At 45.6% G+C, this 25,270-nt stretch overlaps 1 protein-coding gene across 3 annotated transcripts in view; it reads right to left on the bottom strand.

The window, feature by feature from the left end:
• The window catches only part of LOC147448326 (uncharacterized), a 120,347-nt gene that overhangs the window by 10,152 nt on the left and 84,925 nt on the right, over window positions 1-25,270 (bottom strand). For 2 of the 3 annotated variants that reach the window (XM_086524170.1, XM_086524172.1), the window contains exons 6-13: window positions 18,152-18,274; window positions 17,991-18,068; window positions 17,816-17,901; window positions 17,690-17,738; window positions 16,208-16,264; window positions 15,996-16,126; window positions 15,732-15,878; window positions 15,376-15,445 (exon numbers count right to left, since the gene is read on the bottom strand). In XM_086524170.1, the coding sequence (XP_086380296.1) occupies window positions 15,376-15,445; window positions 15,732-15,878; window positions 15,996-16,126; window positions 16,208-16,264; window positions 17,690-17,738; window positions 17,816-17,901; window positions 17,991-18,068; window positions 18,152-18,274 (741 nt within the window). The remainder of the gene's footprint in view (window positions 1-15,375; window positions 15,446-15,731; window positions 15,879-15,995; window positions 16,127-16,207; window positions 16,265-17,689; window positions 17,739-17,815; window positions 17,902-17,990; window positions 18,069-18,151; window positions 18,275-25,270) is intronic. The other variant, XM_086524171.1, reaches the window with a different exon arrangement.

Here is a 25,270-nt window from a genome sequence, read left to right as displayed (position 1 = left end):
TCTAATAGCAATGTCACCGGCTTGACACTGACAATTGTTGATATAGAATTGCACAAAAACACACACACAGCTTGGAGAAGATGAAGAAGCTCAAGGTATACAATAGAGAGTATATTGCTTAGTGCACAAATGAAAGATATGTTAGCCCTAGAATGATGGGCGTATATACAACGCACGAGGGAAAAAACCTCCTAGTGAGGGTAAAAATGCTCCAGCCATCCTATGTGTGTTCACACAAATCACTACCACATATGTATGGTAACCAATTCCCCTTAGGAGTGATGCGGTGAACGAGAGCTGGTACCTAGTGTAAAGGGAAGTGCCATGCCCTAAGGACATGATCAATCCACAAAGGGGAGTAAGTATAAAGCTTTACGGAAAGCTTTGAACTTCTCACGAGGGAATTCCTTTGTGAATAGATTTGCAAGGTTGTCCTGTGTCGGCACATAAGCCGAGCTTCTCTCTCTTGATGAGTCTCTCTTTGACGTAGTGATAATGCACCTCAATGTACTTTGTGCGAGCATGAAAAACTGGGTTCATCGCAACTGCCAATGCGCTCTGACTGTCAATGTAGATAATGTTGTCAGTGTCCTGTCCAACACCCAAATCAACCATAAGGCGTCTGAGCCATACACACTCGACCGTAGCTATGAAGACTGCCCTATACTCACCCTCACAACTGGAAGTGGCCACAATGGTTTCTTCTTGCTCAACCATGATTTGCATGAACTACCGAGCATGAAACAAGAACCACTTGTGGGCACTCGCGTGTCATAACAACCAGCCCAATCTGAGTCTGAAAAAGCATGTAAATCTGGCGACAATGATTCTTCCTTGGGATAAAACAAGCCAAGATGTAAAGTGCCACTCAAGTAGCCAAAAATCCTCTTGACAGCCTGCCAATGCTTAGACCCTGGGCTATGCATAAATTTGTTGACCTGTGAGGCTGCAAACTGAATATCAAGTTTCGTGTTGCATACATAAATAAGGCATCCAATAGTTGTTTGATAAAGAGTAACATCGACAGGATCACCAGCATCATGAAGACTCAATTTCAAACCTGTTTCCACGGGGTAAGCAATAGGCTTGCAGTCATAGTTACAGGGGACGGGGGGGACGGGCCCTAGGGCTGGGGAACGGCCGTAACCGGGCCGGGAACGGCTGGGAACGCCGAGGGACGGACGGAAAACGGGTCGGACGGGCGGGTCGCAGGGGGGACGGACCGGGGACGGCCGGGGCCGGACCGGGGTCGGACGGACCGGACGGGGACGGCAGGGGTCGGATTCAAAAAAGTGACCGTTTTTGACCGTTTGCAACGGCTCTGTGCAGCCCCAACTGCCATATTTTTTAAGCCTTGGCCCTTGGGAGGCTATAAAAGGCTCCCTTGGGCCTCTTAATACACATAGTCTCAATGCTCAATGCTCATTCCATTTCCCTCAAGCTCAAGGCTCAAGCTCATTCCATTTCCCTCAAGCTCAAGGCTCAAGTTTGAACTTTGAAGCTCTCCTCTCCCTCTTCTACCCACTTTGAAGCTCTCCTTTACTCTCTCTCCACACAAGCTCTCCTCTAACCCTTCTAACTTCTAAGCTCTACTCTCTCGAGTCTCTCCACCATCATGTCATCTCAAGCCAACTCCACTTCTCAAGCCGCTTCTTCTCGAAGGAGGCCCGCCGTGCAAACGTGGTCGTGGTGGGATGAAGTCGACTTTAGCTCGCGTGGCAAAGGTGGCGGTGCAAGACCATGGACGTGCAAGCTATGTCCATACAAGAGATCGGGTGGTTCAAACAAAGTGCGAGCCCATCTTCTTCATGAACCCGGTCATGAGGTGAAGTTTTGCCCTCATGTAGCTCCCGAGAAGAGGTTGGATCTTCTTGAGAAACTCACGGTGTATGAGGTTGCGGAAGCGGCCAAGAGGGGCCGTTTTGTTGCCGTTGATCCCTCCGCCACGGCGACACCGCAAGAGCAAAGGGAAGCCAACCTTGACGACATCTCTCGAACCTTCAAGAGCCATGGATCTACACCGTCCTCTTCCCTTCCGCATCACCAAACCACTCTCAACGAAAATTGGAATCCTAAATTGAAGGAAGAGGTAGATAGGTCGGTTGCCCGATTCTTCTTCCACGACCACATTGCCTTCCATGCTTCGCGGTGAGTTTCCCTTGGCATATGCACATTGCAATCTTCCATTTTGTATTCATAATGGGTTATAATTTCTCGACTCTCCATACTAACGCAACATGCTCTATTTTGTGTGGATAGGTCTCCATACTTTCGAACCATGGTTACGAAAATAGGGGAATATGGCTCCTCTTATGTGCCACCTTCATCGGAGAGGCTTCGCACCACCCTCCTTGACAAAGAGAAGCTTGCCGTGGAGCAAGCGGCCCAAGCAACAAAGGATTTGTGGGAGACCAATGGCGTCTCTCTTCTTGTAGATGGATGGAGCGACACCCGCAAGCGGTCCATCCACGGGGTGGTGGCCTACTCTCGGGGGGAGATGTACTTTGTGGAGTCACATGATGCATCCGATAGTGGCAAGGCCGCCGAGATGCTTGCTGCGGAGTGGACAAGCACCATAGAGATCACCGGCCCGGAGAATGTCCTTTGTATGGTTGCAGATGGAGAGGCGTCAAATAGGGCAGCCGGAGCTATCATTGAGGGCATGTATCCCAGCATCCATGTCACATTTTGCATGGCGCATTGCCTCAATAACCTCCTCAAGGACATAGGGAACTTGTCATGGATTTCACCCACCATTGGTGACGCCTCTCGAATTGTCTCCTTTGTGCTCAACCATCAAAAAGTGCGCCATGAATTCTCAAAGAGGAGCCACTTGTCTTTGCTCAAATATTCAGAGACAAGATTTGCATTCAATTGGCTTATGCTAGGCCGCTTGTCTACATGTGGCGGAGCCTTAAGGGGCCTCTTTCTCAGTGATGAGTTCCAGGCCATGCCGGAGTCTACATCAGCAGTAGGATTGAAATGCCGAGAATGGGCCGACGACGCCGCTTGGTGGGAGGAGGTGAAGACTCTTGACGCCATGGTCAAGCCTATTCTACACCTACTTCGAGTGGTGGATGGCTTGCAGCCATGCATTGGCAAAGTCTACGAAGCCATGGATCGGATGATAGAGGCACTTGAGAAGCTTGTGCCTGACCCTGTTCAGTATGCGGAGATTCATGGCTTGTGTGAGTCGAGGTGGAATGGATACTACTCTCCACTTCATGCGGCAGCTTATGTGCTTGACCCTGAGTTTCAAGGAAGGCGTCAAGAGACCGACAAGGAGGTGAGCAAAGGATGGCGGCTTGCATTGAAGCGCCTTGAGCCTAGCAGTGACATTAGGCGCAAGATTAGAGACGAGCTACTCAACTACAGGCAAAAGAAGGGCTCCTATGGATGTGTAGATGCACAGCTTGATCACAACAAGATTGGCTCGGTTTTGTGGTGGGAGGACTATGGAGGAGATGGCCCACATTTGCAGCGCTTGGCTGTTCGTGTCCTTAGCCAAGCATGTACCACTAGTTGCTTGGAGCAACTATGGAGTGTGTACAGCCACATTGCCTCTAAGAAGAGGAATCGCCTTGGTGTTCAGAGGGCCAATGATTTGGTGTTTGTGAGCGCTAACTTGCGCATGCTTGCCAAGAGCGTCACACACAAGGCAGATCCTTTCACTGAGTGGGAGATGGCACAAGAGAATCCATCTATGGCCGATACTCTTTTGGAGGAGCTAGAGGAGGATTTCGAGCCTCAATGCGAGCCTCCCGAGCCGGAGCCCTCATACGTTGCTGACGACCTCGACTACGACGACGATGTGGAGATTCAGCAGGCGAGCACTTCTTGAGTTTGATGATCATTGATCACTCGACTCTTGAGTCTAGACTCTTGAGTCTACGACTCTACCTACTACATAGCCCTTTGTACTTTTTGTTATCCTTGAGGCCTCAGGCTTGTCCTAAGTCCTTTAGGCTTTTTGACTCTTGAGCCCTTGTGGCATGCACTTCTCATTTTGTATCCATCGATCATCGATGTTTTATTAGCACATTTCAGCCTATATGACTCGTGTTCTTTGGTCTATTTAGTGTAAATTTATGGTCAAAGTGATGCTCTATGTGTGTGGCATGTGTGTAGGTCAAAAAATGCCAAAAAAACTCTCTTTTTTTTTTTTGCCGTTCCGACCCCCGTCCCCGTTTCCTGACTTTTGCCGTCCCGACCCCGTTCCCGACCCCGACCCGCCGTCCCATGTAACTATGCTTGCAGTCCTCAAATCCAAACTTACATAGTAATGTCTCTATGTAGCTTGTTTGACACAAGGCAATACCACCATCACACTGCTTAAATTGGATGCCCAAGTAATGGTGCAACAACCTCAAGTCTTTCATCTTGAAAGTAGAATTCAAATCAGCCTTAAATTCATCCACATATAGATTAACGATGAGAAATACATCACCCTTACGCTTTACATACAAAGTGCTATCTGTATGGCTGTTACAAAGCCTCGTTTAACCAAATGAGTGTCAGCTTTCTCATACCAAGCACGAGGAGACTGCTTCAACCCATACAAAGCTTTCTTACATTTGCACACTTCATCTTCCTGTCTTTTTTTGACAAAACCACGAGGCTGCGTTACATAAACTTCCTCAAATATGTCATCAATCAAGAAAGCAGTAACAATGCTTAATTGATGTACATCCATCGAAAATGAGCTACCAATGCACATAGAAAACTCACAGTAGTCATACGACAAATGGGAGCAAAAGCCTCTTCATAATCTATGCCTTTTTGTTGTGCATCCTTTTGCAAAAAGTCGAGCCTTATAGCGATCCATCTCACCATCCGGCTTACGTTTCAACTTGTAAACCCACTTTGTACCAATGGCCTTTTTGCTAGCAGACAAATCACAGAAAGTCCATGTGTAATTCTCTATGACTGCATCATATTCACGGGACTTGAAACAAATCCCCCTCACCTCATATCACACAGCCTACCATCCGACTTGCTCTCTCACCAACTGAGCAAGCGAGCCTTGGAACAGAGGTGGAACGCCTTCAAATCTGTTGTCTTCCTTCTTTTTGCAGAAGCACACACATATGGAGGCTGCCGCTTCTCCTCACCGGGACTCAAACAAATCCCCCTCGTCTCACATCACACAGCCCCCCAGCCGACTTGCTCTCTCCCCGACTAAGCACCTTTGTCATTTGCACAAACATCAGCACTTGACCTAGCAAAGGCGAGGTGAGCGATCTCCTCCAGGCCCGCCTTCTCTCGGAGGTGGAAAAGATCATCAACATACAGATCCTCATGCATGGCTCCTACCAGATCGAGTTTGAGACTCTCGAGATGGCGACTTAAGTCATTTCGATGAGGCCGCTCGCCATCCGAATGGTCATGGCCTATTTTCAACAGTGGCACCATGGTTTCGACCATGTTTCAAATGTTCTTTTCAAGGAAGCAGATTTGCCCATCTCGGTTTGTTTCCCCGGCTTGAGAAGAGAGTACCTTCCGCTATTATCCAAGATCAATTTCAAGATTGGGATTGTCTTGGAGACACCACGGATGGCAGCTTTAATTGTTGCCAAGGCAGCAAGTATACCTGCAATACACATTTTGGTTCAGGACACCCACACTCTCCCGAAAGTAGCCCTATTGTCTAGGGTGAGTGGTGGATGGTTCCGCCATAGCGTGGAGTATTCGGGACTCCCAAACCATTGCTTCATATGCAGACACATGGGCAATCTTACAAAGGCAAGTCCTCGCAAGAGAACCCGACCCCTGCCACAAACTCAACTTGTCACTAGGATGTGTATTGTTCATGTTGCCTTCTCTATATATTTGATACATATTTTTATTTATTTTATTCTTGCTTGTTTTTCCTTGGAACCCTTAAAAAGGTGCAAGTGGACATTGCATGGCCAATGTGACTGGTTGTAGCCAAACGGGTTTCTCACATCAGGAATGTAGGCCAGTCATCCGGTGACTCGTTAGACGATTTAGCACTGAATTTTGGTAAGTATGGAAGCATGTGTGCACCTAAATGGAATCTCGGCCATGCAGCAAGTCACTGACAACTTTATAAGTTGGGAGGGGTTAGGAAACTGGACCATAAGGGACATAAGGGACACATGTCATTAGGAGACCAAACTGCTTGACAACTCACCACCCACGAAGCAGTGAGCCAGCTTGGGGACGCCTAAAATGAGAGAGGCTATAACAGACTTGGACACTCCAAGTCAAGAATCTACCGCGATACCACAAATAATCACTTCAAAACAATTCACAATTAACAATTGATTCGACACTAGCCCAACGGAGTTCCGTGCCTAGAGATATTGGCCCCAAAGATTGGCGCCCCTTTCGGTATTTCTTTTTGTATTAATCTGTGTTCAAAGTACAAGAGTGTAGGCAGGCGCTCACACTCGGACTCTGCGTCCAAATCCTCCGAGCTATGAGGCCCTGCCAACATATTTAAGGATTACAAGGGATGCTAAAAGCAGAGCCCAAAAGCTGAAAATCAAAAGCATTAAAGGCTTTGAAAAATAAAGCAAAGGCACTTTCTCTCCTTTCTCCTATGATTTAGTAAAATAAAGCAACTTTTAAAATTGCATGGGATTCTAGCCTTGCGTAGCCAAAAGCTTGCTTTTCAGCTGTCGTAAAATCCGCCGCAATTTGCGGGCTGCCACGTCATCAATCGTACGGAATTGCCACATCAGCAGTACGTCAGTTTTCTGCAGTTAGCCAACCCCGTCAACATTTAACTGCATTTTCTGGGGGTCCATTGCTTGTGTATGTATGGGCAGCCACGTCACCAATTTGTGGCATATCCTCCTCTTAAAATCATTGTAATCGCCCTCGATTACGCCTGCAAAACAGACAGAAGCCATAAACTGCCTTGGCAAACACTAACTGTTAGTACCGACGCACTAGGAACACACATCTAGCACATGTACCAATCGACAGTCACATTACACGACATCACAGGTCATCACTCAACATCACAGGACATCATGACCAATCACATTCAACATTCATTCGGATCTTAGACCATGATTTATCGGCAATGCAATTAGCAATCGCATCTAAATCCACTGAGGACCTCATAGATGCCCGATTGACTAACCCCTACTCCAACCATGTCTATTCAAGATCATTCAGACCAAAATGCTGCAGTCATTCATCTATCAGATTCTGCACTTAAAAACAAGTCAAGAACAAATCAGTTTCATATTCGGGAATTCCATTTCATAAAGTCATACAGCAGAATACTGTCAGCTCTCAATATCCCTGAAGCTCAAAGAGACATCAGTGACTCTAGTATTCAAAAATCAAGGCATCTGTTAACAAAGGAGCGGAGTAACTCCCCTCTTGTGCAACCCACTGCACCAGACCTCTGGCCAAGCTGAATTCGGGGTTCCATTTGGAGTAGACTATGCCAAACCAAAAGCTTCAAGGTAAAGTTTCACAATCTGAGGAGTATCTGCTAGCTCCTCCTCCTCCATCCACTTCGCATCCAATGCAGGATAGTTCTTGAATTAACCAAGAACCGCCTTCTGACTTTACCCTTATTCTTTCTGTTTTTATGTGCCAAAATCTGTTCAGGAACAAAGATCTCTTCGTTTTCTTCCACTTCGCGTTGCTCATCAAGCTCCCCATCTTTGGGCACATCACCCTTAAAAGGTTTCAAGAGACTCACATGAAATGCATTGTGAATCCTCCAAGTGTCAGGCAGTTTTAGTCGGAAGGAGGCATCATTGATCTTTTCGGAGATCTCGAAAGGTCCGTAGTATCTCATACTAAGCTTTGGAAAAAGCCTCTCCTTTCCCTTTTTCTTTCTCAGGCGTGCCTTCTCAAAACGTAAGAGCACCCAATCATTCTCCTTCAATTTCAAATCGCAACAATGGCGATCTGCTGCCTTTCTCCGTCTTTCCTGAGATTTCTACAAAGCCTCGCGGACCTTGGCAAAAGCCGTGTCCAAGTCGCGCGTATACTCATCGGCTTCAAAAATCTTATCTTTCGTGCTTAGGAAGGGTGGAACCTTCGAAGCACCTTCAATAATCTCAAATGGCACCTTCCTCGTCGAAGAGTGTATCGTGTTGTTGTAGGCAAATTCCACCAAAGGTAGATACTTTTCCCGTTGAGTCTTCTGATCCGAGATGTAAGACTTCAATAAATCTAAAACCACTGAATTAGCAATCTCAGATTGCCCGTCAGTCTGCGGGTGGAAAGATGACGAGAACTGCAACCGCATGCCAATGTTCTCCCAAATAGCCTTCCAAAACAAACTCGTGAATATGGGTCCCTTGTCTGAGACAATCGTCTCGGGCATGCCATGTAATCTAAAGATCTGGACCACAAACAGTCTCGCTAAGTGATCCGACTTGACTGTTTTCTTCACTGTAATGAAAAGAGCTTGCTTGCTAAATCTGTCGATAACTATCCAGATACCATCATGACCACTCTGTGTTCTCGGGAGATCAAAAATGAAATCCATTGCAATACTTTCCCAAAGGCGGGTGGGTATGGACAAAGGCTGTAACAATCCATGTGCTTTATGCCTTTCAAACTTGACCTTCTGGCATACCAAGCAACTGCGCACAAACTCGTCCACGTCCTTCTTGAGTGTCGGCCAATAGAAGTATCTCTCTACCCCTTTCAAGGTGGTAGCAATGCCGCGGTGACCTGTAAAAGGTGGACAGTGGCATTCGGTCATACCCTTTTCCCTCAACGGTTGTGTAACACACAACATGGTTTTCCTCATCAAGTAGCCATCCCAAATAGAATATCTCGCTACTATCTCCCCATCCCGTATCCGTGTGAAAATGTCTGCATAAGTTGTATCTGTGGCATACTGATCGACCATATCCTCGAAGCTCCTATGATGAATCGCGGAAATAGCCAGAACCAACGGCTTCTGAGACAAAGCATCTGCCACCAAATTCTTTTGTCCCTGCACATGGACAATCTGGAAGTGAAACTGTGACAAGACGTTCGCCCACCGCATCTGCTTTTCCGATAGTTGCTTCTGTGACAAGAAGTAGGGTAAACTCTAATGGTCTGTAAAGACAGTAAAATCTGCTCCGAGTAGGTAGTGCCACAACTGAGTAAGAGCATGGATAACCGTCAAAAGCTCTTTCTCATAAATCTGTGCTGTCAATTCCGGCCTTGAGAACAATCAACTCTTGTAAGCAATGACATGGCCTTCTTGCATTAAGACCGCACCCAGACTACGACCGCAAGCATCACAATATACTTCAAATGACTTCTGCAAGTCCGGCAAAGTCAAAACTGGTCCCGTGGTCAATGTCTCTTTCAATGTCTGAAAGGCAGTCACCTCAGTGGGTCCCCACGAGGAAGGGACTTCTTTCTGTGTCAAAACATGCAAAGGGAAAGCAACCTCTGCAAACTTTCTAATGAGCCGCATGTAGTACGAACACAATCCCAAGAAGCTTCTAACTTCATGGACATTCTTCAAATCGGGCCAATCACGGATAGTCTCTATCTTGGCCGGATCCATCTGCACTCCTGCTGCTGCTGACACAATGTGTCCCAAAAAGTGTGTCTCTATTAGGAAAAATTCACTTTTCTTCGCATTAATCACTAACTTGTGATCTCATAATGCCTGAAAGACTTGAAGCATATGTACTCTTATGTTCTGCCTCATCCTTGGAGAAAACAATGATGTCATCAAAGAAAGTGCGAACGAATAGTCTCTACTCTCGAAAAAACATGTCCATCATCTGGTTAAATGTCGCAGGAGCATTGGTTAGGCCAAAAGGCATCACCAAAAACTCAAATAACCCAAAAGTCGTCCAAAAGGCTGTCTTGTAGACGTCTCCCGGCGCAATTCGGATCTGATGATATCCACTTTTCAAGTCAATCCTGCTAAAAACGCGAGGATCCCTGAAGTCGGTCAAGTATATCATTGATTCTAGAAATCGGAAATCTGTTCTTGATAGTGATTTTGTTGAGAGCTCTATAATCGATGCACATTCTCAAAGATCCGTCTTTCTTCAAAACCAACAACACAGAAGAGCAGTACACTGAAGTACTAGGCTGGACAAGACCCTTTTCCAAGAGGTCTTTCACTTGGTTCATAATCTCTTCGTTTTGGGCTCGGCTCGATGTGCTTCCAGGTATCAGATCAATGGTATGATCTTCAGGACGAGCGGGTGGTAACTTGCCTAGCAGGCCCTCTGAGAAGCAATCGGCATGAGTGGGGAAAATCTTGGCGTTCTTTATCAAGTTCAGACATATTTGTCATCACTCAACTCTTTCAAAAAGATCGAGTAAACAAACAGACTAGATTTCATTAATTTAGAATGGCCGAAGCCGCTACAATAGGGACAGACTCGCCCTTAAGTTTTATATCGAGTACAATGGGTCTGCCCTTCTCTGTGGTCAATGTCGCTTTCCTCGCCCAATAGTCGACCAAGGCGTTGTTCTTGTGGTACCAGGGAATTCCTAAGAGGACATCACAACCTTCCAAAGGCATTATGTAAAACTCCTCATGCCCCAAATATCCCTGACAATGCAACCAAAGTTTGCCGATGACAGGTGTAATGGCTACGTCCCTGTCGGGTGCCGGTAGAACTGCCTCTGCAAGTGGTCCCATCCGATCGAGAGTGATCTCGAGCCGTGCCGCCAATTCCGGTGAAATGAAGTTGGCCTTGGCTCCTCCATCAAAGAAGATCAAGGCTTCTTGGTCTTTCACTTTACCCCAAGCTTGGCAAAGTTCTGTACTCTCGTCCATCGTGCTGGGATCGGTACCCACGCAATCTCGAACCAGTCCTGTTTTCATCTTGCCTTTTCTTCCACATTCCTCAGCTGCTCTCGAACTCTTAGGCCTCTCGTCGTCCTTGTCGTTCTGTTCTTTCTGTGCCTTTTTAGGGCACTTCGCGGAGATACGTCCAGTTTCCCCGCATCCAAAGCACTTCCCTCTTCTTGATGAAGCTAGCCCTCACTTGAGGAGTAAGCTTGGGTCGTGCATCCTTTTCTTTCTTTTCCGGATTGCTCTTCCTCTTTTTGCTTTCATTTGCCGAAGTTTGTTCGGCTCTTTGCGTCATGATCTCATCTGTGGGGTAGGCCAGACCAGAGTCAATGGCAAAACCCCGTTTCGCATGACTCATCAACTCCTAAATGGAAGCTGACTTTTGTTCTAAGCAATGATCTCGGATCTCTGTAGCAAGACCCAAGGTAAACCGCTCAATCTGTTCCTTGAACGAGATCTTCTTAAATGAAGAGGCGGGTAGAAAAGAGCTCTAGAATCTCTCGCAATAAGCATCCATTGTATCCTTCTTGGTCATCCGTAGATGGTTCCAAGCAATTCGTATGTCGCGTTCACACTCTCGAGTCAGTCATGAAGAAATAAAAAGCCTTTTGAATTTCAGCCATTTAACTGGCGCTGTCTTGTTTAATAGAAGCGTGGACCACCAAGTTCGAGCATTTCCCTTAAGAGTAAGAGCCAGCTCTCCGAATCTTAGAGTGCTCTGAATAACGCCCTCCAGAGAAAGCTATGTCAAACTGTTGTATAAAAGACAAAGCCTTCGAAGCATCTCTATAACCAGAAAACGTGTCAAATTTAATTGATTGTCCACCTTCCTTAAACTCTCAGCATTTCTTGCTTTTGTCTTCCAGAAAGTCATATTGGTTGGTTTTATAAAAATTCTTCTTGTTTGCATAAAAACTGTTGTCATCAAAGTCTGAACTATCTAAAGACAAGTCCTCTGTAGAACTGTCAACCACGGGGCGAGATTTTGGCTTCTTTGCCTTTTTCTTGCCCTTTCCGAAGCTTTGTTTTTTGCTTCGCTTTTTGCCTTTTCTGTCTTCTTCGCTCGAGTCAAATGAGCTAGAGGAACTCGAAGAAGAAGAAGAAGAAGAACTAAGTACTCCTTTAAATTGAACACGCTTCTTCTGCTTTCTTGCCTTTTCAAAAGTAGACTGACGACCCAGATATCCCGGGAAGTCAGAGCCTTTCTTTTGCTTTTTGTCGTGCTTTTAGCTTTGTTCTGCGCATCAAAAAGCTGTGCAATTCGTGCATCAACCACCTCTTCTAATTCCTGCTCTGTGTACATCCTGGGCGTAGGAGGTTTCTTGAAAGAAGATTTGAGGGTGGCTCTGTGGTCTTCTTCCACTGTGATTGCACCTCATCGAAAGAGGTCTCGCTCATATACCTTGCAAATTTAGGGTCCTTCGCAAAATTGAGCATCATCTTTGTTGCGTCGCCGATCAATCGTTGACGCTCCATCTCTTCGAGCTCCGCCTAAGTAGGCCGAGGCGGGCCATACTCCTCGCATGAATCTTCGTTGTGATCTCTTCCCGCATCGTTGGATGCAGAGGAAGTTGACTGATCCTTGCCTGAAGCCATAGGTGCCGCGTAAAAGGGATCGGATTTCTTGTAGGAGAGAAATCGGCCGTGCTCTGATACCACTGTAACAGACTTGGACACTCCAAGTTGAGAATCTACCGCGATACTACAAAAAATCACTTCAAAACAATTCACAGTTCACACTTGATTCGACACTCACCCGGCGAAGTTCCGTGCTTAGAGATACTGGCCCCAAAGATTGGAGCCCCTTTCAGTATTTCTTTTTGTATTAATCTGTGTTTAAAGTACAAGAGTGTAGGCAGGCGCTCACACTCGGACTCTGCGTCTAGATCCTCCAGGTTGTGAGGCCCTGCCCACATATTTAAGGATTACAAGGGATGCTAAAAGCAGAGCCCAAAAGCTGAAAATCAAAAGCATTAAAAGCTTTGAAAAATAAAGCAAAGGCTCTTTCTCCTATGCTTTAGTAAAATAAAGCAACTTTCAAAATTGCGTGGGATTCCAGCCTTGCATAGCCAAAAGCTTGCTTTTCAACTGCCGTAAAATCCACCGTGATTTGCGGACTGCCACGTCAACAGTTGTACAGAATTGCCACGTCAGCAGTACGGTAGTTTTCTGCAATCAGCCAGCCACGTCAGCATTTAACCGCATTTTCCGGGGGTCCATTGCTTGTGTATGTACTGGGCAACCACGTCACCAGTTTGTGACAGAGGGTTGATCTTGACTTCTTGTGAGTGAATTTTCAGTTGTTCAAGCTTTAATGGAAAGCTTACCTTCTCCCTTGTCTTATGTAGCACGATGATTTGCTCTTGTGCATCTCTCCCTCTTACACGCATGGTAATGTCCCACTAGTTGGGCCTTGTACAGTCTTGTGGGTTTTATGCGTGTTTCCCAAGGCAAGAGCTTTCTAAACAAAAACCGGATCGACTCAATTGCTAATCCCCCACAGGTATGCACAATTTTGACCTACAAAGATTTTGGTGTCATTATGTTGCCGAAATTGGGTCAAAAACTTACAATTTCAGCCCTTGACAGGTTTGAACAGCTTGGTGGGAGTTTTGTTTGAACGTCTGCATTGTTTGTTTTCAATTGAATAAAGAAACATCACAAAGAGCGCCAATCTTTGGGGCCTAACGAGTGTCGGTCTTCATATGCGCAATGTTCTCTTTCTTCTCAGTTTTCTATGTATGATTACAGGTAATTTGATTGTACCGCTCTTTACAATGTATAGGTTGGTTATATGGTTCCATCGACTGGATAGTCACTTTTTCTTCAAAGAGTGCGGCGTGGATTGTTGTAGGTGAAAGCAACACAAAGCATATCTCATGGAAACTTTTCAACAATTGGCTAAGAATCCAAGGATGCAAGAGTTCTTACAAGCTCCTCCTACACAGGTTTTACAGTCTCCTACGCAAAGTTTAAAGGCTCTGACATAGGATATGTTTGAGCCATTGCAGAAAAAGGAGATTCTCATGAAGAGGGGTCCCTTGATGCTCAAGGAAAAGCCCATGTGATTGAGCAACCAGCGGTGTCCATTAGTCCAAAGCAACCTACTTTACTTGGACAGAACCGGTTTTTGAATGGCCAAGTAATGAACAAGCTGTTCGTCAGACCATTCCGTCACGTACTTCATATCCTAGTTAATTTCAAATAAAAGGCGATTTTTTAGTGCTAGTTTAGGATAAAAATTATTATTTAGGTCAGAATCAAGATAATACTTATTTTTTGGGACTCTAAGCTCGCAAAAACAGAGGTCATTCGGTGTTTCAAGCTATGGTTGGAGCTCTCCCAGGTTTGCAAGATTATATGCCAGGAAATGTGTTTGGGGCAATGCAACTATGCATGGTTAATCCTATGTCTGGAACCAAAGGTCTTCAACCAGGTTTTCAGAGTTTGAATGGCCAAGGAAGTAATGAACAAGCTGTTCGTCAAACCATCCGTCGCGTACTTCATATCCTGGTTAATTTCAAATAAAAGGCGATGTTTTAGTGCTAGTTTAGGATAAAAATTATTATTTAGGTCAAAATCAAGATAATACTTTTTTTTTGGGACTCTAAGCTCGCAAAAACAGAGGTCATTCGGTGTTTCAAGCTATGGTTGGAGCTCTCACAGGTTTGCAAGATTATATGCTAGGAAATGTGTTTGGGGCAATGCAACTAGGCATGGTTAATCCTATGTCTGGAAACATAGGTGTTCAACCAGGTTTTCAGGGTGCCTATGGCAATTTTTGAATGCCTGGAATCATTATGTGTATTGAAGAAGCAGCAGCAACTTTCAGCTTCCATTTCCAGTTGTATTCTCTCTTCGTTGAGTGCGTGTATGCTTGCAAGAGCTCAAGCTCTCCCCTTCTCTCTCTCTTTACACTCTGAGGATCGGAGGTGTCTTTGGCTCTTTTCTATTGGAGCTTATACATCACACACAGAATCTTTGGAGGGACAAGAGAGCAACGAGCCCCGTGCTGCCAACACATAGAGCGCTTACAGACTTTTTCAATGCTAGAACTACAGGTCCAACAGGTTGTGCATCCTCATCCACCACCGACTCAACCTATAATAGAAGCCTCTCTAGAGGAGTAACATTGGACATGACTGTTGCCATTTGTACAGCGAGATGTACATGAACACAAGGACCTTGCGTATAGCTCAGTAGATTCAAGCCATCATTGTTCACCATCGAGCACAGTGACTTGATAGCTTCTTCCTATAGAGGCAGCCTTTCATAGAGATACTGGGTCAAGAAAAGATGACTCCTATGACTTGCCAATTGTAGCAGAGTCTTCCAGGAGATATCTCTTTTCTTATTTTAGCCAGGGTTTCAGTTAGGACTATGCTTCCTTTTTCTATGACACTTTTTGATGAGATATCATTGTCAATTGTACCTTGTTCTGGTCTCATGGGCCCTTTTGGCCTTAGAGACATTATATACTTTCTTTCTTTCGAATGATTTCACCTTTGCTTGACTACATATTGCTTCAAAAGCTTTGGCTGCATTGTACATGATTGGCAAAGACATTTTCCATTGACATCATGCATTGACTCAAGAGCCCTTACAGTACTTACTTGGTGTGGAATGTGCAATGCCGAGCTTGCAAAAAGGTTTCCCAGAAATTCAGTTGTTGCCCGAACCCACCTGATGAATTCAATTAACTTTATCAGACTTATTTTGAAGGTATTGAGCTATTATTCACATCTGTCTTTCAAGAAAGAGGACAGTAATGCACATGGATCTTTTCAATTAAAAGATGCAAGCTGATCAATCAAGCGAAGAAGGTTTTGCAAACTCAAAATGGACAATAACTATACTTCGACATCAATCAGAATAGGAGACCAAGGACCAGAGAATGTGCTCGAGATGTTGCTAAAATTATGAACGCTAGCCACATTTAAGAAAAATACTACTTAAAGCCATTCCATACCCAGAGAAAATCATTAACCTAAAATCCAGACGTAGTGATCCTAAAGCCACTTTGGCATCATACCAAATGCTGTCTGCTGTTAAACCTTCAAAAAAAGCAAGATGCCCTCCGTGTTTTGTGATGCCAAGCACCACATTTGCATTCACCCTGTTGCAACAGCATAGAGACTCAATTATCTAACCGAGAACTATTTCCCACTGAGATGCCAGAACTTGCAGCCCAATTGGTAAGCTTCTGATGAGGCAAATACATAATAGAACAGACCTGCACTCATCCCAAGGAATTGCTTCTTTTGTGCATACGGGGTCATCCAGAGCACTCAGGCAGAAGAGTGGTACTGAAACAGAATGTAGATAAGCAGCACTGCTGTTTTTTCGATAATATGCATCCACTGTCTGTACAACAAAGGGAAATAAATTTCTACTCTCTACAGGAAGATACTATACATAAACCAACTCAAGTTTTAGACAACTGACCTCATATTGACCAACAACACACGTGCAATGACTATCAAAGTCTCTGACGGAGCGGGACTGCCAAGGGAGGCCATGTATATAGTATGATGAAACATTAGCACATCGTTGTCATTCATAATGTGCAAAAATGAACAATGTACATGCCAAACATGACAATGTATTATTAAATAGTGACAGGCAGCTGTTTTTAAAAATATTAGTTTCACCCCCTACTGCAGAAAAAAAAGACACCCCCAATATATAGGCTACCTAAAGCTTCACTTCTCAGTGGTCACAATCATGTACATTATACACACACACATTAGGATAGGAGAAGGCCAATGACACACTATTAAGAACAATCTATCAAAGCAGTTCATCTGGAGCTATTAAGAACAAGAAATTAAAAGAGACTTGGTCCTCAATCTCAACAGAAATGACAAAAATTCCAAGTCCACAAAACAAGAATGAGCGATTCACACTTCAAACAACAAAGGAAAGTTTCCATTCGTGAGAGACAAGGAAGATGTCACAAACAGGAGCGCACACGAACAGTCAACAAGCTGAAAATCAATAATCTTTCAACCAAAAGAGACAAGAGAGAAGATCGACACAATATTGGGGAACCAAAGATGGGCTGGTTCCCCCCCCCCCCTAAAGAGAATCTTTTTACAAGCACAAGAACCGGAGAAAAACTCCTCTGTTCTAAATTCTTAGACTCAATGGTCAATTCCTTAGAGAGAGAGATCGCAATGCTAATTTCAGCCTCTCTCCTCCTTTAGCGCTACCTTCTACAAAGGGCCGGCACCGCACCAACTATTCCTACCGGGTACGGGTGCCTATAAATTCAGCCAGCCCTCTCTCTCAGCTTCACAAAATTGCCAGCGCTAGTTTATGGAGAAATTGCCGTCAAGAATCTCCAAGCAAGTGTTCAACGCCTGCGTGCCAAGGTCGCTTTTCTGTGCTCAGAGCGACACGTACCAATTGTAGATTCGCAATACGAGTTGTTTCGTGTTTGTGCTTTTGCAGGTACTCCGTCACGGAGAAGGAGCAAGGAGGCATCGGCCTATGCTCAAGGATTCTGAAAACAGAATCAGGAACGGTCCGTGGGGCTTCACGCTCCAGGAACATACAAAAACCGAATTAAGACTCTCTCTCTCTCAGAATTTTCCGCACGGGAAGGATTCGACCATCGAGTCTCAAAATTTAGAACGGAGGAGTTACTCTAGTTCTTGTGCTTGTGAAAGAAAAAAGATTCTCCATAATAAAGATTCTCTTTAAGGAAGGGACCAGCCCATCTTTTGGTCCCCAATACTATGTCGATCTTCTTTTGGTTGAAAGTTTATTTATTTTCAGCTTGTTGATTATTTGTGTGCGCTCCTGTTTGTGACAGAAGACATGTAAGTTGACAATGCAATTGAACTCTGCCTTCGAACGTCATTCAGCACTGTTTCATATAAAAAATTAGTGTTTTCCATCATATGGCAGCAGATGCTGCCTTACCTTGCTTATCATGTCCCAATCAGCAATCTGAGACAAAACCACCTGATGCCTGGGGTTCAACTCCATGAAGCCAAAGTGAGAATCAGACTGAAACATCTTACAACCTAGCTAAAATCTGATACATACACTGCAGCATAACTCCGTAGACCAAAAGCCAAGATCTTGTCGTAGAATCTTTGGATCCACTCTCTGCATATGAATCTGTCACAAACCTAGAGTTCGCATACACACTTTGATGAGCCTGCTATATAGAGCTCACATACAGCAAAAGAGTACACCCCCCACAAACATACGGCCTTACAAGAAGATCCCAAGGGCAACAGATAGCTGCAGCACCTCCCAGTGGAGTACTGTCTCCCTCCTCTCCAAGATACTTGACCTGAAATGAAGCAATTCCCAGCATTATAATCCTGACCCCCATGAAAGATTATTTATTTCTTTAGACAAAAAAACTCAAATCACCAGTATATTAGCCCCAATGCTGGTTCCCACTGCAAAGATGGGTGCCTGGGGGTAGGCTTGGTGCACATGGTTGATGATTCTCCGCAAATCCTCTGTCCATCCAGCATTGTAAAATTGATTGGACTGTCCACAAACAACACGGTCTTACTTTTGTTTGTCCATCCACAATTCTAGAAAGCAACATAATCACGAAATCTGCCCACACTAGTAATTACTTTTAATTGGCAACGGATAAGCTAAGGAACTTATCCTGGACATTAAGGTTAAAATAAAAGGCCTTGCCATGTGATATTCTTTTCAGGTATACGTCAGCGAAATTGTTTTATATGAAGAGCCATCTTTAGATATAATATGATTAGACCACAAATATCAAAATCTCACCCCATTTTTCCATCTTTTCATGTCATGAACAAGAAGTTCATCATACCAAAAGTAGCCACAAACAAATGACTACCCTTTCTATTAAGCAACGAAAATATACTCAAACTTTCAAATACCAGAGGCATTCTTTGTAAATAAAAGAGAATACATCACTGTAGTCTATGCCCTTTGGGATGCCCCACATTAGCCAAAAAACTGGGATTGAATGCCTGTTTTTAAGTGTAAAGGTCAAAAACCTTATAAACTCAGTGGCCGGCCAGTTTGAACGCGGCCAAAATTAATAAACATTAAAAAACTCAGCTATAGCGTTGGAAATCTGGAAGACCAACGTAGAAAGTTTACTCTCTCTCTCTCTCTCTCTCTCTCTCTCTCTCTCTCTCTCCTCTGTAACTTGATCCTCATCTCTCTACACTCCTCATCATACCAACTGTTCTGGGGCATTTTTCCAGATCGTCTCCATGTAGGCTGGCTGTGGGGGTATGCTTCTCATGCTGCATCATGGAGCGTCTCTGTCAATATCTGAGTGAGTTCATCTAGTGGCCGTCCTGGCTCCTGGGTGCATAGCTTCCTGTATATCTCATCCATATACACAGAGTCCGTCTCCCTCATGAAGGTATACCGGACGTGTGTAGGGACCTCTCCTAATGGACCTGTGCTGAACTGCAACGTCAGGGTGAAGGACAAGATAGCATGATCAACTGCCACTCCAACTGGCCTAGTGCCCACCATGAAATTTTGAAAGAATGGAATGAGACCTGGCTGGGCCATAACATAATCCACTGTGCTGGCACCATGTCGGTGTGGCAGCTGTCGAAAATCTTTGTAGGCCATTCAAAATGGCCAATCTATGTGCGGTTCCCATATCTATCAAGTATCTGCCATATTCCGTGTATTCCTCATCTTGTGATAATCTGGATAGACCCATCTCTGTAACATCCAGCTCCCTAAGCATTTCCTCGGAGGTATCATAAAATATTGTCTGGTGGTGGGCAGTCCTAGCATTGAAATCCCCTAGAATGATAATGTCACCATCCTTAGAAAACCCCCATATGTCATTATCCAAAATAGCAAAGGGGGATTGTCCCCTAGGTGATGCATATACTGACGTACTAGGAGGAAAGTAACAAATAGCAATGTAGAGGTATCTGCCCGTCTCTGCCCTGAGCCTCACCCACATGTACCTAGCATGCTCATCCTTGCGCGCTATATATATCAATGGCTGCAACTCCTCCCTGAATAGAACTGCCACTCCCCCTGAGCCTCATCCTCGGTGTTCCGATCTGGTCTCTTGTCTGCAGGCTGTCTCCCATCTATACCCGCTCACATGTGGCATGGATTGCCCAGGGGCTTCATGCGTCTCAGAGTAGAAGATGATGTCTCTCCCTGTGAAGCTATCCTCAAAGGCCCCTACATCAAGACGAAGTGACCCGTTACAATTCCAGGTTGCCATCTTTAGTGTGGTCCCATAGGTCTCGCACAGTCATGCGGGATGTCGCTCCAATATCACCACCTTTCCATCTCTGTAAAAAGCAATCTTCCCCTTTTCCCTTGCTGCTCTAATTTCCGGCATTACTTCTTGCATGTGAGCAATCTGCGAGAGGGTGAGGTCATCTCCAAGAAAGATACCAGTCTTCTTTAGGGTCGGTCTCTTCTTCAGGAAGTCCTTCGCTTCCATGGAGGGGAAGCGGAGAATGAGTGCCCTTTCCTTCAAGGTTTCTCCGTTGCTCCCGCTTATCTTTGTGCCCACTCTCCAGGCCCTCATATGCATCTGCTCGTTGACTCTCCAGAGGGGATGCAGCGTCATTTGGATGCTCTGCATGCATTTGCTCGTGACAGTGGATTGTCTGTCAATCTTGGGAAAACCAAGGTTATGGTGTTCAACACCACACCACAGTGGGTCAGGAGGTCGGCACCCACATTTATGTATGGCTAGGAGACTGTGGAGTACACAGATGCATATACTTATCTTGGGGTAGTCTTCGGTGGACCGGTGTTGTCACTAAGGAGAGCATCGACTGACGAGAGCATATGCAGCTTTGGGAGGACTGGAGAGGATGTGTTCACAAGTTCAGTTTCAGGAACCGCGAACAAAGCTTTGGCTTTTTGACACTCTAGTTACTCCAGCTATGCTCTATGGAGTTCAGGTATGGGGACCCTCAGTAGACCACCAGGGGAGATCTGGCAACACAAATGGATGGAGATGTATGGAGAGGCCTCTGGTCCCTATGATCGCTCGGATGATTCGGGCTAAGGCCTCAGTACCACATGAGATTATCCGAGCCGAGCTAGCCGCCTCCCCCCTCGTGGTGGAGGCATTGACGAGATCAGTTTCCTTTATGCACGGTCTATGGGATCTCCCCAGGGACAGATGCGCTCGGCTTGCCCTGGAGTCATCTCGACAACTAGCTCTACAAGGCGATACAGCATGTTGGTATGGAAAGATGACAGCATGGTTTCAGTCCAAGGTCTCAACATGGATAGATTACCTTGGCTTCAATACTCCCTGGATGCACCCTCTCTGTCTCTCACACGAACAGAGATCACCAGACTCATACGTCAGGATCTGATTCAGCTAAATACCAGGAGCATATGGATACAGCCGACACAGGAGCTAGGCACGAAGATGGCCTTCTACAGAGAGCATCTTCTCCGACTCACGGAGGACGGCTTTGTGACTAGGCCTGCATACATGGACACACACTTATCTCATGGGATAAGATGCGCTATTGGACAGATACGCACATCCTCACATCAGCTCCAAATCGAGACTGGCCGATTTCGAGGGGTGCCGACAGGAGCTAGGATTTTGTCACCTATGTAACTTAGAGCCAGAGACAGAGTTGCACTACACATGTCACTGCCCCGCATACTATGAGATACGTGGCCGCTTCCACTGCCTGTTCAGAGAAGGGTTCGGACCTTTTTCTAGAGTCATGAGATACAAGGATTAGAGGTGTCTCGGATTGTTCCTGCTAGAGCTGTGCAGACTTAGGGAGAGCTTGCTGAGGACATCAGAGGAAAGACAGTCTCAGAGACGAATCACAGATTTGTTTACACCAGCCAGAGAAGAGCCAACGGAGAAGTCATTACAGTAGATCTCAGAGCCTACTCATACTAGAGGTACACTGCTTGATTGAGCCACGGAGCTTGGCAGATCCAGACGTCCACGACCTCGGGGGGGTCTCCCGCTACCGACGAAGGCTGCAACAAAAGATACAGATCACTCTAGCTCGACATGCAAGACGCCCAACCAGAGTACTGACCATGGAAGAGGTCGATGAGATACGACAGCGACCGATGAGAGATTTCATATGAACCCACAACCCCCCCCCCCCCATTTCCTTTCTCCTTAGTGTTTTAGATTTAGTTCTTTGTAACTCTGTAATTTCCGTACTCAGACATGGTATCAGATTCACCAATTGTAACTTTTTGGTCTCATAGGTCATTTTGGCCTTTTGAAGACGTTAATATAACATTTCATTTCATTTCATCTCTCTCTCTCTCTCTCTCTCTCTCTCTCTCTCTCTCTCTCTCTCTCTCTCTCTCTCTCTCTCTCTCTCTCTCTCTCTCTGTGGGTACCGGCAGAAGCCAAGATATGTAACTTAGAGCCAGAGACAGAGTTGCACTACACATGTCAATGTCCGACATACTATGAAACACGCGGCCGCTTTCACTGCCTATTCAGAGAAGGGTTCGGACCTTTTTCTAGAGTCATGAGATACAAGGATCAGAGATGTCTCGGATTGTTCTTGCTAGAGCTGCGTAGACTTAGGGAGAGCTTGCTGAGGACATCAGGGAAAATACAGCCTCAGAGAGGAATCACAGATTTCCTTACACTAGCTAGAGGAGAGCCAACGGAGCAGTCATTACAGCAGATCTCAAAACCTATGTCACCAGGAGGTGTATTTTTCCTGTTGCCTTCCGTAAATAAGTATTAGATATATTTATTTTATTTTTACTTGTTTGTCCCAAAACCCTTGAAAAGGTGCAAGTGGACATTGCATGGCCAGTGTGAAACGGTTGCAGCCAAATGGGTTTCTCACATCGGGGATCTAGGTCGGTCAGACAGGGACTACCCGGGCCAGTTAGCACTGAATTCTGATGAGTATGGAAGCTCGTGTGCGCCAAACTGGAATTTGGGCCACTCGTCAAGTCACTGCAACTTTATAAGTTGAAAGGGGCCAGTAAATTAACCCACATTGTAGATGTTGGTCAAATGGTAGTCTTCAATGATGGTCAGGAGACTGATAGGGACGCCATGGAAGCATCTCCTAAAATTTAGGGAACTGCTATTTTTGACCGGAAAATGTGTTCGCGTCATTAGCTCTGGAATGACAAGGGGAACATTCTATTGCTCTGCTGCCAAGTCAACTGACGCACCAGTTGAGATATTTTTAGCAGGGAAAGCCCAAACTCGGAAACTGGGCGACGTGTCAGCCTGTGAGCGATTCTGCCACTCTGGGAGGCAAAAACGAGCTGCATATCAACAAAGGGGGCGCCATTTTCAGCCGGAGGTGAATTGTAGCAGGTACAGAAGCTATGGAATGCTTACCTTGCCCTCTATGCACAGTATGGTGACGGGAGTGATGCCCCGCACGCTACATACTGCTCTCTTTCTCCCCTACGTACAGTATGTTATGCCCCACTAGTGGGCTTCTCATTTGACCTATGTACAGTTCTGGGGGTTTATGCGCGTTTGCCAAGGCAAGAGCCTTTTGAACAGGAACCGGATTAGCTAATTGCTAATCCCCCACAGGTACGCACAGTTCCATCACGAAAGATTGCGAGTTTGGAGAGTTTTCTCGCGTGAAAACTCGTCCAATTCACAGGGGAACTGTCCCATTGCGTGCGGGAGCCCTTGGGACACGCGTAGGCGTGTTCGCTCCGCTAAAAACGATCCGAAACAGGGAATTACAGCCTGCTGTGTTTTTTTGCAGGTTTAGGGTTTCGCACCTAAACTTCAAGGGAACATCGGGGGAGCCTCGTGAGAGCCTTGGGATGCGTGTACAGGCTTTTGGGCTCCCGGCAGTGAAAAACAGAGAATTACAGCCCGCTGAATTTCTGTGACAGCTCACCAGAAAGCTTCCAGATATCGAGGGAATCCGTCCTAGACAGGTGTTTTTGACCTACAGGGGTTTTTGCGCCGTTATGCTGCCAAAATCAGGTCGAAAACCTGCGTTTTCAGCCCTCGCCAGGTTTGGACAGCTTTGTGAAAGCTTGTGCGAAGTGGTCGGATCGTCTACTTTAATTTGAATAAAGAAATACCGAAAGGGGCGCCAGTCTTTGGGGCCTACAGGGTGTCGGTCTCGTGTGCACAGTGACATTCTAGTCGCTGGACGCAACTGTGTTCTCTTCCCTTCTCAGTGCTCTGTGTAAAGTTAACAGGTAATTGAAATAGTACCGCCCTCTACGTTGTACAGGCCGGTTATATGGTTCCATCAACGGGATAGTCACTTTTTCTTCAAAAAGTGCAGCGTGGATTGTTGTGGGTGAAAGCAACACAGAGCTTGTTGATATGGCAGAGAAGAGAGACCAAGTACCTGAAGAGGGATCTTCCTCACATGGCACATAGAAAATTCCTTCAACTCTTCAAGAAGAGGACAGGTTGTTTAGAACTCAACTGCGTTGTTGCATGGACATGTTTCAGCAATTAGCTAACAACCCAAGGATGCAGGAATTCTTACAGGCTCCGACACAGGGTTTTCAGCCTCCTACACAGGGCAGGACTGAGCCGTTGCAGGAAAAGGAGATTTCCAATGCGCAGAGGACTCATGATGCTCGAGGGAAAGTCCATGTGGTTGAGCAACTAGCGGTGTCCAATGATCCAAAGCAACTTGCTTTAGCTCCCTTGACCATTCACGAACCGTTTGTGAATGGTCAAGGGAGCAATGAGCAGGCTATGCGTCAGATCCTTCCGTTACCAAATACTTATCCTGGTTATTTTGGAGGTGGTTCAGTGTTTCAAGCTATGGCTGGACCTTCCACAGGTTATATGCCAGGGAATGTGTTCTGGACAATGCAAACAGGCATGGGTAACCCTATGTACGCGACCATGGGTGTCCAACCTGGTTTTCGGGGTGCCTATGGCCAGTTTCGAGTGGCTGGAACACAATTTGGTATGGCTGGTTTCTCGCAGCCATACGTACAAAATGCAGATATGACAGGGAAAACAGTTGATGCGAGTGCTGGAATGAACACTCATGGAGCACCACTGTTACAGGCACCTGTTTATGATAATGTGGCTCCTTTGAGTCAGCCTAAGGATTACAAGGAAGGTGGGCAGGGAGTGAAGTTTGAAACTTTCAGAGGAACTGACGACCAATTAAAGGCTTTGACCTTTATACAGCAGTTCGATGCAGCTTATGCTGGAGGCAACTTCACGGAATCTTCAAAGATACGCAAGGCTGCCACTTTCTCGAAAGGGAATGCACTTCAATGGTGGACCGCATTGTTGAACCAGGGTCAAGCCCCAACAACGTGGGTCCAATTCAAACAACTTTTTGCGCCTGCATGGTTGACAAACACTTTTGAAGTGGATGTGATGACAGAATGGCATGAGTTGAATGCTAAACAGTGTGCGAATTTGGAATAGTACAATAAACAGTTTTGGGCCGCACTGTTGCCAGTCACCTCTTACAAGTTTGTGCCTTTGTCAGAACAAATTGAGAAGTACTGTTGCGGATTGCCCAAGAAAATCAGGGACTACTGACAAAGACTACTGTCATGAATATGTTTCAA

This window comes from Adiantum capillus-veneris, chromosome 11 (assembly GCF_014529385.1).
Source record: "Adiantum capillus-veneris isolate H3 chromosome 11, ASM1452938v2, whole genome shotgun sequence".
In the NCBI taxonomy this organism is placed as follows: domain Eukaryota; kingdom Viridiplantae; phylum Streptophyta; class Polypodiopsida; order Polypodiales; family Pteridaceae; genus Adiantum; species Adiantum capillus-veneris.
Note: the sequence above shows the minus strand (reverse complement) of the source record. Positions and strands in the feature narration are given on the sequence as shown.